This window comes from Miscanthus floridulus, chromosome 3 (genome assembly GCF_019320115.1).
Source record: "Miscanthus floridulus cultivar M001 chromosome 3, ASM1932011v1, whole genome shotgun sequence".
NCBI classification, from domain to species: domain Eukaryota; kingdom Viridiplantae; phylum Streptophyta; class Magnoliopsida; order Poales; family Poaceae; genus Miscanthus; species Miscanthus floridulus.
The window spans coordinates 151,232,794-151,247,930 of NC_089582.1; the positions used below are offsets into that span (position 1 = coordinate 151,232,794).

General features: G+C 40.7%; 1 protein-coding gene across 1 annotated transcript; it reads right to left on the bottom strand.

The window, feature by feature from the left end:
- Window positions 1-6,523: 6,523 nt before the first annotated feature.
- Window positions 6,524-15,137, bottom strand: LOC136542847 (uncharacterized). The gene is made up of 24 exons (XM_066535480.1): window positions 14,572-15,137; window positions 14,057-14,128; window positions 13,444-13,487; window positions 13,251-13,362; window positions 12,982-13,053; window positions 12,436-12,498; window positions 11,999-12,076; window positions 11,826-11,918; window positions 11,618-11,737; window positions 11,349-11,432; window positions 10,917-11,132; window positions 10,779-10,826; window positions 10,077-10,331; window positions 9,727-9,824; window positions 9,352-9,596; window positions 8,977-9,045; window positions 8,837-8,901; window positions 8,454-8,623; window positions 8,270-8,348; window positions 7,919-8,174; window positions 7,541-7,586; window positions 7,224-7,332; window positions 7,042-7,104; window positions 6,524-6,890 (listed from the first exon to the last, which is right to left on the bottom strand). Exons 1-24 carry the CDS (start codon window positions 14,872-14,874, stop codon window positions 6,810-6,812), a joined length of 2,841 nt encoding a protein of 946 aa, XP_066391577.1. The 5' UTR covers window positions 14,875-15,137; the 3' UTR covers window positions 6,524-6,809.

Below are 15,137 nucleotides of genomic sequence, written 5' to 3' on the forward strand. Positions count from 1 at the left end.
GAATCATAATATAGATCAAAGTTATCGATCTTGTGTTAAATAACTTGTTGTTTAATACAATATCACTAGTTATCGAATCCGCTAAGATTAGTAAGACTTTTCATGCTCTTTTTGGTTGATTCACCAGTTATCGATCTTGCTATAATTAATGTTTTATTAATTATAACAAAATCACCCGATTGAGATAGAGATAGATCGGCATCATACCATCTTAATTTGTCGTCCTCTGATCTGATCACACTTCAAATCTTATAATTGATGGTTTAATTCTGCAAGATCGGCTATTTTATCTCTATTCCAATCAAACATAGTATGCATTCAAAGACATGTTTTAATCTTGAATAAACTCATTAGTTAATGAGATCTAATCTAATGACACTACCATAGCTGTATCGATCCAGTCGAAGCTCACTGGTAAGACTTTAGATTAGAAATTATCAATTAGTGGTCTTATTCATGATCAAGACATGTACTCTGTTTGTTTGCTATGACTGCATCAGCTATTTTAGCCAATTTGACTATACTCTCACGCGTATAGCATGTTTTTATGAATCTATCAACATATAGATGGTTTTATAGATTCTTTGGCATTAGTTTATTATCATTATCATAGCTGCATTAATCCAATTGAACCTCACCGTCGATGATAATATATTAGACTCAAAACTGTTTGTAGATTCATTTATATTAGACAGTCAATTTGTTCGCATGTTATACTCTTTTTATCAAACTTATCAGCTCGATGCATTATATCGATCATGTTTCATTTAGCTAATAATGCTTTCTGATGTTCCATGAGCATCGATTACTTTAATTCGTATCATTATCGTTTAATATTAGCTGATAATCCTTGATTTAAAGATCTTCATTTCATGAATACGCTGGATATCGACTATTTAGTCGATAGCCTCATTGAAACGGCTATCTAGCTGTACATTTGGAACTGTTTGGTGCAACACCGATATGTTCTACCTTAAATTACTAATAAGATTTTCTTTCCTCATCAATTGTAAGTCAAATTGACTGGCACGTCGTTGGGTTTTCAGAATCGACTGGTTCTGTATTGAAGCCAAGCAGATCTCTAGTTTCGTTCCACTCAAATCTTCTAGCTTGCTGTGTGTTGATCGCATCATCACATTTTTGTGTCAACAGGATCCATCTTATAAGTCGAGACTTAGCATCTTTCTTAGTAAGGAGATATTTAAGAGCAGCATGATCAGTGTAAACAATAACTTTAGCTCCTACTAAGTAAGATCTAAATTTATCAATAGCAAAAACAACAATTAGGTGCTCTTTTTTAGTTGTTGCATAATTAAGTTGAGGTCCTGATAGAGTTTTACTAGCATAAGAAATTACATGATGCTTTCTATCCTTTGTTTGACCCAAAACTGCCCCCACATCATAATCACTAGCATCACACATGACTTTAAAAGGCAGCGACCAATCAGGGGGTTGAATGATTGGTGCAGAGATGAATGCTTTCTTAAAGATTTGAAAAGCATTTAAACACTCATCATCAAACTCAAAGGGAGCATCATTGGCTAACAAACTTGTAAGGGGTCTAGCAATATGAGAAAAATATTTTATAAAACGGCGATAGAACCCCGTATGACCAAGGAAACTTTATACCCCTTTGACATTTGTGGGAGGAGGTAGCTATTCTATTACTTCTATCGTAGCTCGGTCTACCTCTCTCCCATGTTCGGACACCAAGTGTCCAACCACTATGCCTTTTCTAACCATGAAATGATATTTTTCTCAATTAAGGACTAAGTGCTTTTTCTCACATCTTTGCAAAACTGTCTAGCTTTTCTAAACAATCATTGAAAGGTTTTCCATAAACAGAAAAATCATCCATAAAAACTTCAATGATTTCTTCTATCATATCACAAAATATAGACATCATGCACCTTTGGAACAAAGCTGGAGCATTGTATAGTCTAAAAGACATCCTACGATAAGCATATGTTCTATAGGGACAAGTAAAAGTAGTTTTGTTTTGGTCATCAGGATGGATCGGGATTTAATGATAACCTGAATACCCATCAAGGAAACAGAAGAAAGAATGCTTTGTAAGCCATTCCAATATCTCATCGATGAAGGGTAATGGGAAGTGATATTTCTTTATTGCCTTGTTAAGTTTTTGGTAATCAGTACACACCCACCATCCTGTGACTGTTCATTGTGGGATTAATTCATCTTTTTCATTTTTACCACAATCATGCCCCCTTTCTTCGGTATAACTTGTACCGGCTTACCCACTCACTATATGGCATGGGATAGATTATCCCTGCATGCAAAAGTTTTAAAATCTCTTCCTTAACAACTTCTCTCATCGCATTGTTAAGCCTATGTTGGGGCACCCTAGAAGGTGGATATGCTGGATCTATGGGAATGCGATGGGTGCAAAGGGCAGGACTAATCCCCTTGAGGTCTTTGAGCGAGTAACCAAAGGCAAAGCGATGCTTTTCTAAAATGGTAAGGAGCCAAAGGGTCTCATCCTCAGAGAGTTTATCGCTAATAATCATAGGAGACTTCTTATCGTTCTTTAGAAATCTGATAACGAATGGAGGTAGAGGGAGAATCTAAACAAATGACTTCTCTCAACCACTCAATGCTTATGATCGTTGTCAACTCCTTCACAGTCTTTTTAAGGAACTTCTCTTCGGTTGGGTTAGGAAGATACTGGTTAGATGCTGATGGTGCCAAAGATTTCCTTATTGCATAATTATTCAAGGTATTTCCAAAATCGGAGAAGAGCTCATCCTTGAATTCAAACATATTTTCCAAAGGTGGAATATCTTACTCCTTAGGTGGTTCAAGTACTTGGAGGATAGTTGAGGCTTTAAGTGGAGTAGCTAAAGGTTCAGGCTCAACTATCAAAGGTTCTTCCTCAGGAGTTTTCTCAACTACGTCTTCTAGGCCATCATCACGCATGCTAGTGTAGGGGTGTTATATAGGATTTTTCTAAGGATGTTTCTCCCTTCACTGGCAGAGCAGTGTAAGAAGGCACCTCCAGAAGTTGTATCAAGAAGTTGCGTGGTCTCCCCACTAAGACCCATATAAAAGTGTTGTAAAAGCATAGGGTCTTGAATGGCAAGGTCAGGGCCAGAATTGACTAGGTCATTTAAACGTGCCCATGCCGTACCAAGAGATTCTTTTTCTTTTTCTTTAAAAGATAGAACCTCTATTTGAAGGCTAACAACTCTAGAGATGGGAAAGAAAGATAAGCAAAAGCTAGAGCATAGAGCTTCTCAATCTTCTTGTACACTCCCTACGGTTTGGGTATACCAGTGTTTAGCTCTTTCCGTCAATGAGAACGGAAATAGCTTCCACTTTAAGGTTTCATGTGACATGCCTACGATATGCAAGCATGCACAGCTTTGCTCAAACTCTCATAGGTGAGTACATGGGTTTTTATCACCTTCTCCTAAGAACGATTGTTCCTGGACCAAATTTATTAAACTCGGATGCAACTCATAGCCAGATGTAAGGATAGGTTTTGAAGATTTCGGTGGCTCTAGTTGTGCACCCATGGGATCAGCAAATTGATTCATAGGCATGATATTATCCATGCTTAAAGATAAATAAAATAAAAGATATAAGGACAAACTTGGTTCGACGAAATCATAGCAACCGCTTTCCTGACAACGGTGCCAGAAAACTTGTTGACGCCTGTGGTGGCACACAGAGACAAAATACACAAGTGCACGGGTATCGAAGTAGTTTTCACCCAGAGTATTATCGAGTATCGTAACCACGGGGAAACGTATGTGTTGTCTAACAACTAGTTTGTCCAGGAATAGCAATCAAGGTTTAAGGTATGAGTAGAGAGGATTCCTATGATTATAACTCTATGCAAAGCAAGGCTTATGATTCTAGTGTTCACTTCGGGACGCCGCTTAGACGGTAAAGCACTGCTAATAGATAACTCTACCGACGCGACTATGGTCCTACTAATTTAAGAACCTGCTCAATTCGACATGGACTATAAAGGATAGACGGGGATGTCACCTCCCGCTGCTACCACACAACCAAGAAACAGGGAGCAAACACAGGTAGCCGATAGCCTAAGCATCATGCTTATACTAACGATTACTACTCTATTCTAGAGATCTAACAAGGACTAGAGCACTCAAAAGAATTGTGAACCTGTGAACAAAAGAGTACAAAACTTACTTTAAATAGAAATCAATTACCAGAGGTATCTCAGATGCAGACTTGGAGAAACCTAGATCCGCTAAAGTACAAGCCGTAGAGGTAGCACCGACAGGCTGGTACCTCCTTCCAACTCATCCCTCACTCTCTAACTCACTATTTTCTAGGATGATCTCTAGGAGGGGGTACAGGATCGTATATATAGGGAGTAGCGTCAATTCTGGACCCTCGAATTAAACCGACTTGAATAAATGGCGTAGATGCGATCTTTAAGGCGGTGGGGAACCGACATTCGAAGGGGACGCTGACACGTGGGTCCCACAGGCCGGCTGCCCCCCTGTTAGCGTCTTGGCCCGATCTACAGTGCAGAGTCTTCTAGTGTCTTCCCAAGTAGGTACCGTCGCGGAAAACTGTGATTTACTTTGACGAATAGGTCTATCTTGACGGTTTTCTGGATAAACCCTGCTGAAAACATAGATTCATCAAAATTCGTGGAATTTATTAGTTTAAACCCCTATACCTATGTTGGTGATCATTTTTATGCATTTATACAAGTTATGTTGACAGTTTATGATTAAAGTTAACGACCGTCAACCAGCGCTGAGTCGGTCCGAGTCGTTCCGTGGGCGGATCCGTCCGAACAGAACTGACGTCCGATAGGGAGAATTACCATTTGTTATTGGGTCATACTTAGATTTGCTCAGATTGGTTGTAATTATTTTATTTAATTGTGCCAGGACATGGTACGGTGGCCTACCGTCGGGCTGGAAAGGTTGGGACAAATTATTTCAAGAGATTAAACTCTGCTTTTGTTATTTGGGTTCATTTGCTCCAGCTAGTTGTAATTATTTTATATAACTAGATATATGGCCGTGCATCATGACTCTAACTCAAGACATCTAATCCTAGTAGGATATAATATGAAAAAACAGAGTAATTTTTTTGGAAGAATATAATATTTGAGGTCTACACAGAAAGCACCGACCCTAGATGGATTTGTCACTAGCTAGATCGCGGAAGCGATGGACCACTGAGAGGCGAGGTAGTGGGGTGGGTTATTGGAAAGGGCAAGCTTAGCAACTTTGTCTTTGTGTAGCTAGGCTAACTTAACTTTTGTCATAGACGATGTTCACTACCATATCTAGTATCTTCGTCGTTTGACTATAGCTCAGCACCCTTACTACTTTAATTTGGATAGTGGGAGAAATTATAACATACTGGCACTCCCGGTCAGATGATGTTTCTGATTTGTTTGTGAATATGAGGGTGCGCTGTCTCCCTTTCCTGTCCCGTCTCGTCCTCGTTTCTTTTTCCCTTTTGATGTTGGAAAGCAAAGTGCACTCTGACTGATACTGCATAATTAATCTCACTAGCAGGTACTTCCTCCGTCCCAAATTATAAGTTATTCTAAGAATTTTAGAGAGTAAAAACATCTCAAGTTTGATCAAAATTATAGAGAGAGTTACAAAGATTTATGATATCAGATAGGTATACTATGAAAATATAATTAATAACGAATATAATGGTACTTAGTTGACATCATAAATGTTATTATCTTATCATATAAATTTGGTTAAACTTGAGATGTTTTGACTCTCTAAGATTCTTGGAATGATTTATAATTTAGGATGAGGGAGTAACAGCCAAAAATTAAAGGTCAAGTAGATCTACATGAAAGGCCTCGCAAGACAATTAAAAAGAAGATTCTGTAAAGTAATTAGGTCGATCATCATATTGCCATGAAATTGGTGGACACGTCTGTGTCAGCTGTTAGGTAAAAGTCTCTATTCGAAAACTTGCATTGTCCACCTGGGTTTAAGACGATCCCAAACTTAGTACAAGTGTTTTATGGCCTCGTTCGACTTACCCTATATTCGACTTCTTTTTTTTAGCTAGAACAGTATTTTTCTCTCACAACAATTCAGCCAGAGTGCTTTTCAGCCAGTTTCAGCTAAAATTCTGCCAGCCGAACGGGACCTATATTTTCGATTAACTATACTTAAAGTCATAGCAGCATGCTCTCTCCATAATAAGGAACACTGAGCTAAAGTGCGTGTATGTAAGCATGTGTTCTGTGTTTTTTTTAAAGATAAAAAAAATGCTAGTAATGGTCGTACCAATCACTCACAATATTCAATAACCCGCGTTGCAAACCCATGATAATCTTGGCTTGCAAACTTAACGGAGGTTGGGTCAGCACTGAGCGCGTGGGGAGTTGGCTAGAAACCGACGCCCGGGCCGGCGAGTTGGTTTGACTTCGCGCGCGCGTGGGGAGTTGCTTCTGCTCTGCTCTTCTGTGGACGACCGCACACATGGCAACACAAGAGGAGCTAACCAAGCCACTCTAATACTCTATGCGTTTGTTTGTTTTGACTCTGTATGTACACTACAGCTACAGGTTTATTTTCATCGTATCAATCACTGACAAGATTTTCATACCACAGACTGACTGAAGAACCTCAACCACCTTTGATAGGACTACATTGCCACACGTGTATCGCGCTCGCGCGTATCGGTAAATTCAGTAACGCTAACGTGAAGTCTTTCAGTTTCAAACCACCACCTGACACTAACAGGACCTCTTCACAATAAGTTTACTGATACAGAATCAAACCGATGCGCGGTAAAAGTAAAATAAATGGCTGACTGAGCTATTTCGCCCTTGCAAACGCCAAATCCAGAAGAGTGCGGAAAAACTTGTGGGGGTACACGGGCGGTTCCTCTGCGAGTGCCTGCGATTCATTGCCACCATACATTATCATAATGTAAGTTTTTTTTTTTCCGTTCAAGTGCTGCTGCTGCTGCTGCTGCCACAGCAACAACAACAATGGGCAGATAATGCAGTTTTTTCTGTGAGCCAGCCAGAGCTAGCCCTTAGCTTACTTGGTGGATCAGCACGGTGGATGGAGTCATCCCAGGTACAGTGTTGACTTCGATCAGCAGCACCTGCATGCAGGACCAAGCACATTGCCATTGGGAACGAGGCGGCTAACTTACTACCACAATATCACAACTAGGAGTAATAATTATCATCTTCATTTGAGCACAACATTTCACATTCATACCTCCCCGCTTCGCACGTTGACAAATGCATCAATGCGCGAGAAGCCTTCCAAACCTAGAGCGTTTGCCATGATCTCGATACTCTTCTTGCACCTCTGCAGAGCATCCTCGCTACAAAAGGCAAGCCAAAAGATATGCTCACAAATGATACTAGTAAGGCATGATGCTGAGATGAATCAGGGGGCAGCTGGTGTGGTGACGCCGGCAAAAACAGAACCGACATGTGAGTAAGCTTCTAGAATCTAGATTCTGTCCAGTTGAAAATTCTACTGTTATTTAAAAGAAAAAGGGAAAACTGGGAATAGTCATAAATAAGTACCCCATAATTGTTGCAGGAGGTGGTGTCAAGTTGATTCCAGTGCCACCTGAAAAAAAACACCTCAATCATGTTATGAGGAAAATGGCTTAGAGGGCCCAGCGATAAAACTTAAACGTATATAAGCTAGGACAGACACCATTAGCCATATTGTGTTCGGTGTAATAAAGATATGGAGAAGGCACACACGATGTTCTACAAGAAATTGTTTTCCCTCATCTGTCCCAAGTTAAAGTTCACCTCAATGGAATATTGCATTTCCATGCCATGCCAACAACTATTTAAACAAAATATCAAAAGACACTCACAATAGCAACTCCTGGTACAACTTTATTTGTGAGATCAAAATAGTACAGACTACAAAGTATGCATGAGACTTACCTTGAAATTTCTCCTCAAGAGATAAAATATCACCACTTTCTTTCACTGTGATACTTGGATTTAACGAGTGCATTTCTCCACGCTTGCCAACTACACCAACAGTTATTTCAAGCCAGTCATTTTCACCCTTCCATACCAGATGACGGGCACTACCATTCTCCAATTTATTTGAAATGATAATTTCATCCGTTTCAATAAAAGGCTCAAATATTAGTGACTCTGGAGGAGGGACTGGCATCTCAATTACGCCATGTGCCTATAAAATATAGCTTAGTGTTAAAAGTGTATCTGACCACTGGCAGACATAGTTCCTCGATTGGCACAAAAACATGGTTAGGTTATCTTTGGTACCCTGGACAGGCAATTAGCAGGCAGATGCTGAAACTTCCTCCTCAATGCATTTGTATAGACTTCTAGGTCCTTTGGACAGCTGAAAATAGATAGTGTTTTCTTAATGATCCATGCATAAAACAAAGACGAGATACATCACCGTTAAATAACTAAAACACTGGACTAGAGTTAAGTAACTTCTTACCACAATCTTGCTACACCAGTCGAGCACCCATCACGAGCTGGTTTCACACATACTGTCTCTGTTTGTAGTTTTGCTTTAAGTTCATTCCAGATATCAACAAGAGATGACTTCAGTACTTCTTCTGTTGCTCTTACATCCTTTGGAATGGTACGGACTCCATAACTAGCAAGCTACACAAGTACCACAAATACTGTTAACTTCTTTGGCATGGTCACAGTGGACAGAATTTTTCGGTGAGCAAATGTTGTGTTACTAACAAATTGATTTAAGCTGTTTGTGTCATAGTGACATCATGGAATATCATTCTATATTCATGCTAGGAAATCAATATTTAAATACCCATAGGAACCCGTAAAAGAGTAAAAGTTACAAAAGGTTCATACATGGTCAACAGCAAGTGAACTTGCAACTTTGTCAATGCATGTTCTAGAAGCTATTGGTCCTGGTCCTGCATGACAAGAGCTTTTACATTCTTTAGTCTGGCCACATACAAATACTCTATATATATAAGCTAAAAGTGAACCTGTGTAAGGAACTCCTGCAGATTCCAACAATGTCTGAATGGTACCATCCTCTCCAATGCCACCATGCACTACATATAACACACAAGACATGAACACCTAAGAAAAAAAGAAACAGTAAGGAACAGATGTATATTATAAATGCAACAGTCAGGCGAAAGGCTCTCCATCTGGAATAGTGTCATTACTAATTATATGTTTGGTTCAATTTAAGAAAATGAGTAATATGATTGAATAATTGGCACTTGACAGAGTTCATTGATTCCGGAAATATTACATGCAATGCATTTCTGATCGTATTGTTTTGCAATAGTTGGAACATTATACATTAATGTGCATAGAAGTTCGACTAGATTAGTATAATTTTGGAAAAATACCTGCTATAAAGACTACAGCTTCAGTTTCTTTTACATGGTTGATCCACTCTTGTAGAGAGTATTTGATAGGTTGTTCATAAGCAATGTCAAAGCCTGCAAACCAATCATGTTTGCTCAATGCTGGCCCAAGTTCATTCATTACTTGACCACGCAAACGTTTTGTTATTTTAACTCGTTCCGGCTCAGTCGCCTCAACGCATGCAGCATGAACTTCTTCAGTGGTATGTCGTAACACTAATGAATATCTGCCACATAGAGTACGCCAAGTTTAGTCATTTTAACAAGTAAAAGCCAAGTTTAGTCATTTTACCAAGTAAATGTTACGGTGCATAACTACAATATTATCCACAAGATCCAATGAGATGCAACACTTACGGCAACGTCCAAACTTCTCTTGAACTGTCACTGAAATCTTGATCATGGGAGGAGAAATATCCATTTGCAGGAGCAAGCAAACACGGTGTCACGTCAAGCTGAAAGCAACAGAAGTGAAAAGAATCTAAAATATCGATGCATGAAAATAGAACATAGCTACGTAGGCAACAAACATGGTATCATACCATATCAAGCTTAAAGCATGGTATGGTATGGCATACAGTTTCAAGCAACAAATTCTAGACCAACATGGCCAGAAATTTTATAAACACAATGCGGAAGCACCAAGAAATGAGAATAGAAACACAATGAATATGCAAAGTCAAATATTTGAAAGCAAGGGATCTCACATCATTAAAACCTTGGAGATTAAGCCAGACATTGGTGCCACTCATAAGTGATACTTGCCGCTCTGAAGTGTCCCCTCCGAAGATCACAAAAACCTTCTGTCTTGATGTACCTTTGTGGATTGCTTCTACTTGTTTGGATGGTTGTAGTTTTCTGGACAAAGTGGTCCAAGCATTATTGCATGGAACAAGAGAAGGGAATCGCGAGCAAGCATGCTGAACAACTGTACGAAGGATTCGAGAGTGAGAGAACCCAACCTGAAAAGTGTTGTTTTTCGTTCTGAAGTTAGTAACGAAATTAAGCATTATGAGCACAAAAGTATCTGCATGATACTTACTTTATGTAACAGCATGATAATGAGTATAAAAAACCTTTAGCAAAACTAATTTTTTTAGAAAGGACGGTAAAAGCTTTGCCGCAATTTCTATTAGACGAAGAAAGAAAAAAAAGGGCAAGCGTCCCGCCCAGTTTTTTGGATGGAAACTGTGCCCAAAAAACATACAACTGAGGAGAGTGCACCACTCATCCTACTCAACTTTGGTACAACGTCCTGACAACTGCATATCATACCAAAATACAAATATCCTCAATGGTTGACAGTTTGAAGAAAAGATGCACAGATATCATGTATGCTATTTAAATAAGAATTTCTCCAGAATCAGAAACGCCAAATTACAATGTGTGTGATGCCATATTATTATTACCGCTGAAGCTTGTTGGAACAAAAAGCTGGTTTGCTCCATCCCACTTATCTGTTACAGAGAATACAACAGGTATCATGCACTAGAAACTGCAAGACATGATCCAAACTTGAGAACAAAGAGAACCAAGAGTATGCTTACCAAATTAATATCCGTGAAAAGAACAGTTCCATACTTGGTATTTCCAAAATTTTCACTATTTTCAGCTGAGGGTAAAGAAGCAACAGGAGAAGGTAAAAACCAACCATCTATCCTTGCATAGTCGTGCAGGCCAAGGCGACGAAATAAAAGAGAAATTCCTTGTCTTATACAATCGATCACCTCTGCTGGAAAACGTGGAGGCGAATGATAAGCAACCTGGGAAGAGATCAATGAATGCTTGAATTGATTCTTGTGTAAGAAAACCAGGCTTGTGAAAAAATGGAGTTATTTGAACAAGGCCTTGTCACAGGAAGTTCTATAAGTTTGTTTCAAATGAGTCAGAAGGACTTAAGAAGCAGAGATCAACAGAAAGGAACCAATAGTTTTGCACAAATGACCCCTGAAACTTGTATTTTAGTCTGGGCTATATACCTGTCGACTTGGAAGGTACTTCTTGCGGTAGTTAAATATTGTGTCCTCCTTGGTATCACTATTGTTGGAGTACTGAAGCTCAACCTGCAAAAGGGAAGGAAAATAAAATAGGTTAATTCAGGCTCTCTAACACATTTAATTTAAACTTACCAATAGATAACAGCATATTTCTTTTGTCCTAAAAGGACCATCCAGAATATTTGGTCAAGTTGTTACAATGTCTCCAGCATGACAGAATAAGAGAATAAGCAAACGAAGATGTATCATACTTCTGTTGGAAGCAGAACGACAGGCTCACTGTTGTTAGCAGTCCCAACATCAACCACAATGGCTGTAAACTCAGTGCCCCCTTCAAGGAAAACCTCTATGATAACTTTATGATCAATTCCCTGTCAATAAGCATAGGATTTCAGGTCTCAAAATATTACTGTGTTTAACTTGAATGATTCCAGAAGTATAGTAGAAAGTATTCTGCACCTCTGAAATAATTTCCTCAGCTTTCTGGGCAGCGTCATTCACACCATAAGCAACAACCACGCCAATGCTTGACCCAGCCCTTGTAGGTTTGACCTGTGCAAAGCACATCAGAAGTTACCCCTTCACCAATCCAACCCTGAAAACAATCTTTAAAGTAAAACACTATCACTTACAATCACTTTGCCATTTTCTTTGTTCAGATTGACGGTTTGGAACCATGCCTCTAACTCCAGCTTAGCCAACTTGTCCTTCTGCTTTGTCATAGACACAATTGCAAGATACAGGATTAGGTCACCAAAGAAGAGCATCGGAATTAGTAACCACACTCCCAATTTTTCTTAGCTACTGTGGTAATATTGTGACAGACAAGAAAATATTTTGTTCCTTTTTCCAAGTATTAATTAAGATTCAGTCCACTGGAGGTGGCAGAATAATTAAACCAAAACTTATTTTCAGATATATGTAGCAGAAAAAAGCATAGTGCCAAAGATTCAACAATTTTGACTCTCAATGCCTGTTTTTCAACAAAATTACACATTATGCTCATTAATAAAGATAAAGATAGTGCATATCACATTGAGGGCACTATGAAATGACAAACAAGCCTTACCTCCACAAGAAAGTTTGGCACTGTTAAGAAACCTTGTGCATTGAGCTCGAGCGACGCATTATGCTGCAGCCATGTTCAAGACTAAAATAAGGAACTGGATAAATGGATCCGCTGACATTAAATGAAATTACAAGTTACAATAGTGAAAACACAAGATATTGATGCACACATCACATTTCACATAGCATCCTTAGAAGATTGTACATTGTAGCAATACTTTCAACCTGCTCACTGGATAACATTTCATAAACTCCACTTGCTGAATACATGGAACATTTTGTCCTAGTAAGTTCCACAATATCCATAATCAGCAAACAAGTTTCACGGATAATACTAGAACACTTTCCCATCATTTCAGAAAAAAGCTGGGTATGGTACTGAATAGTGGGCTTGCATACCTCCTCTTAATGAAAAACGTGCCACGGCACGGTCGCGAAAAAAAAATAGTGGGCTTGCATCCAAGTATGCAATTACATAGAAGGACGGTAGGGAGAAGTTGATGACATATCTTGTCAAGAGCAATCTTGAAAGAAACATACAATGTACCTTGTCAAAAGCACGCTGGCATTCCTTAGAGGGTGTCCCAACAAATGGAACATTTGCTTTCTCCAAAAGCTCCTGAATATTTCAAAGCGATTGTGAACATATGGATGTCAGACCCACACATATTAAGTAAACAGGTGAGTGTGTAAACAGCGGTCAACTAAGAGGCATTCAAACACTATAGCTAGTGCAATGGCAAGTGAAACATATAATCAACAAGCACGAATCGATATCTTTTCCTTGTAAACCAGATTTCACTGGTAAGAACAAACCTGAATGCCACCATCTTCACCAAATTTCCCATGGATCACTGGGAAGACAATGTCAACATTGGTGGCAAGATGCTCCGCAAAGTCAGATAGGGAGTCAAATCCTTGGGCTAAACTGCAGAAATGAAGCTTCAAAATGAAAAAATTGGAATGGTAATGTTAGCAAGGAACAAAAATCAGCTGTTGACTGGCTTACCTTTCAAGTTTGAAATCAAAATCCGAAGGCGTGTTGGAATATAGCTGTGGGGCAAAACATGTGAAACAGTTATTTTACTCTGACTGAATATGAGTTCATAAAGTAGGAACTAGCAACCGAAGTACATGTCTCAAACAACTTTATAAAGGATAAAAGGCTTTGCCATTTGGGTACTAGCTTCAGCAGAACAGAACATGCAACTGTTAACCCAAATTCGACCAAGGGAACCTTTGTCTTATTACACTATTACAGTATATTGAAGTGGGCTTGAATAAATGTAACCCTCACCAGTGGAGGTACATAAATCCATATAGGCTCAGCACCCTGGCATGACACAAAGCTTGAGCTAGCCACAGGAAGTTGTAAAGCTAAGAAAAGTTGAGGCAATTGTGTTGCTAAGCTGAGCAGAGCTTGATTCCTCGATCAGGGATTCAGGGTCTTCTATAAATAACAAACCAAGCAACTAGGGGGAGTTGCTATAGAAAAAATAGTGCGTGTCCAACTCAATTAAAAAATGGCACAGACAGGACAACCACCAGAGTATATTCAGCTTACATATAGATATTATAGTATTAATATTAACAAACAAGAGATTCCGAGCACATGAGGTCACCTGCGCAGGAGAAATTGCGAAGGCCTTCATGGCACAGTCAATGTAGTAGCAGCGGACGACCAAATCCTCTCCCTGTATCGGACCATGACAATTACTATATATCATCAGCATTCAGCAAGGAAGTGACTGACTGACTGACTGGCACTTCCCACATTCATCAAGGGGAAGAAAATACTAAGCAAGGAACACGAGTGACGAGACAGCACACAGGCGCGAATGGTGATGGTGCACACTATACAGACCGCATGCAGTTCAACGTACTACTACTTGTTCCTAGCAGAAAAGGATGGATTCCTGGCGGGCGGCGCAGACCCGGAGCCAACACGCAGTGAATTAAGTCAAAGCAGAGCACACTAGTGTGATAGTGTCACAGAAAATGTAGTGTAGTTCAAAAGTCAAAGCAGCGGCAGCTCCAATTCAAATTCCCAGTAACGCGTCGCTATGTATCCGGTCAAATTCAAACCCGCGCGCCACGAACGGCAACGGTATCAGACTATCAGTATGAAGTGCAATACCTGGATGTGATCCAGCACCGAGCGCGCGGAGTTGAGGGAGACGCCCCTCTCGCCGGAGGGCCCGCCGCAGACGAGGCCGACGCGGAGCGGCCTCCCCTGCTCCCCCGCCTCCATCCCGCGCTGCTCGTGGTCGGACACCACCGCGCGGAGGCGGAGCGGAGCGAGGCCTCGCGCCGCGGAGGCGAACCCTAGTGGCGGGGACGAGACGAGCGCGCGGCGCGGCGCGGCGAGGGCGTGGAGGTGGCGAAGGGTCGGGGAGGAGAGCCGGGCCCGGGGCAGGGTCTGGGGACGCGACAGCAGCATGCGATGCGATGCGGTGGGAAGGGGGTGGAGGAGCGGGGCGGGCAGAGGCAGCGATCGAGCTGATGCGGCCGTCTGCCGTGGAGTTGGGTGGTGGTGGCGGTGGCGGTGGTGGACTGGTGGGAGCCGGCGCGGGAGTGGGAGTGCGGGAGAGCGATGTGAAGTGCGGAAGGCGTGGCAGCGCCCATATCCCTTTTTTGTAGCGGAGGGGGAGGAAGCGGCCGGCGCCGGCTTGTCGTCTTCCCCATCCCCTGCCTGCCGCCGAT

Bases quoted from the DNA above. Each gene is read 5' to 3' on its own strand.
- LOC136542847 (XM_066535480.1), bottom strand. From the start codon at position 14,874: ATGCTGCTGTCGCGTCCCCAGACCCTGCCCCGGGCCCGGCTCTCCTCC. The intron at 13,488-14,056 runs GTGACCTCATGT...TTTGCCCCACAG, and splicing joins TCGCAATTTCTCCTGCGCAG to CTATATTCCAACACGCCTTC. The intron at 7,105-7,223 runs GTATGAATGTGA...TCCTGCATGCAG, and splicing joins TCAACGTGCGAAGCGGGGAG to GTGCTGCTGATCGAAGTCAA.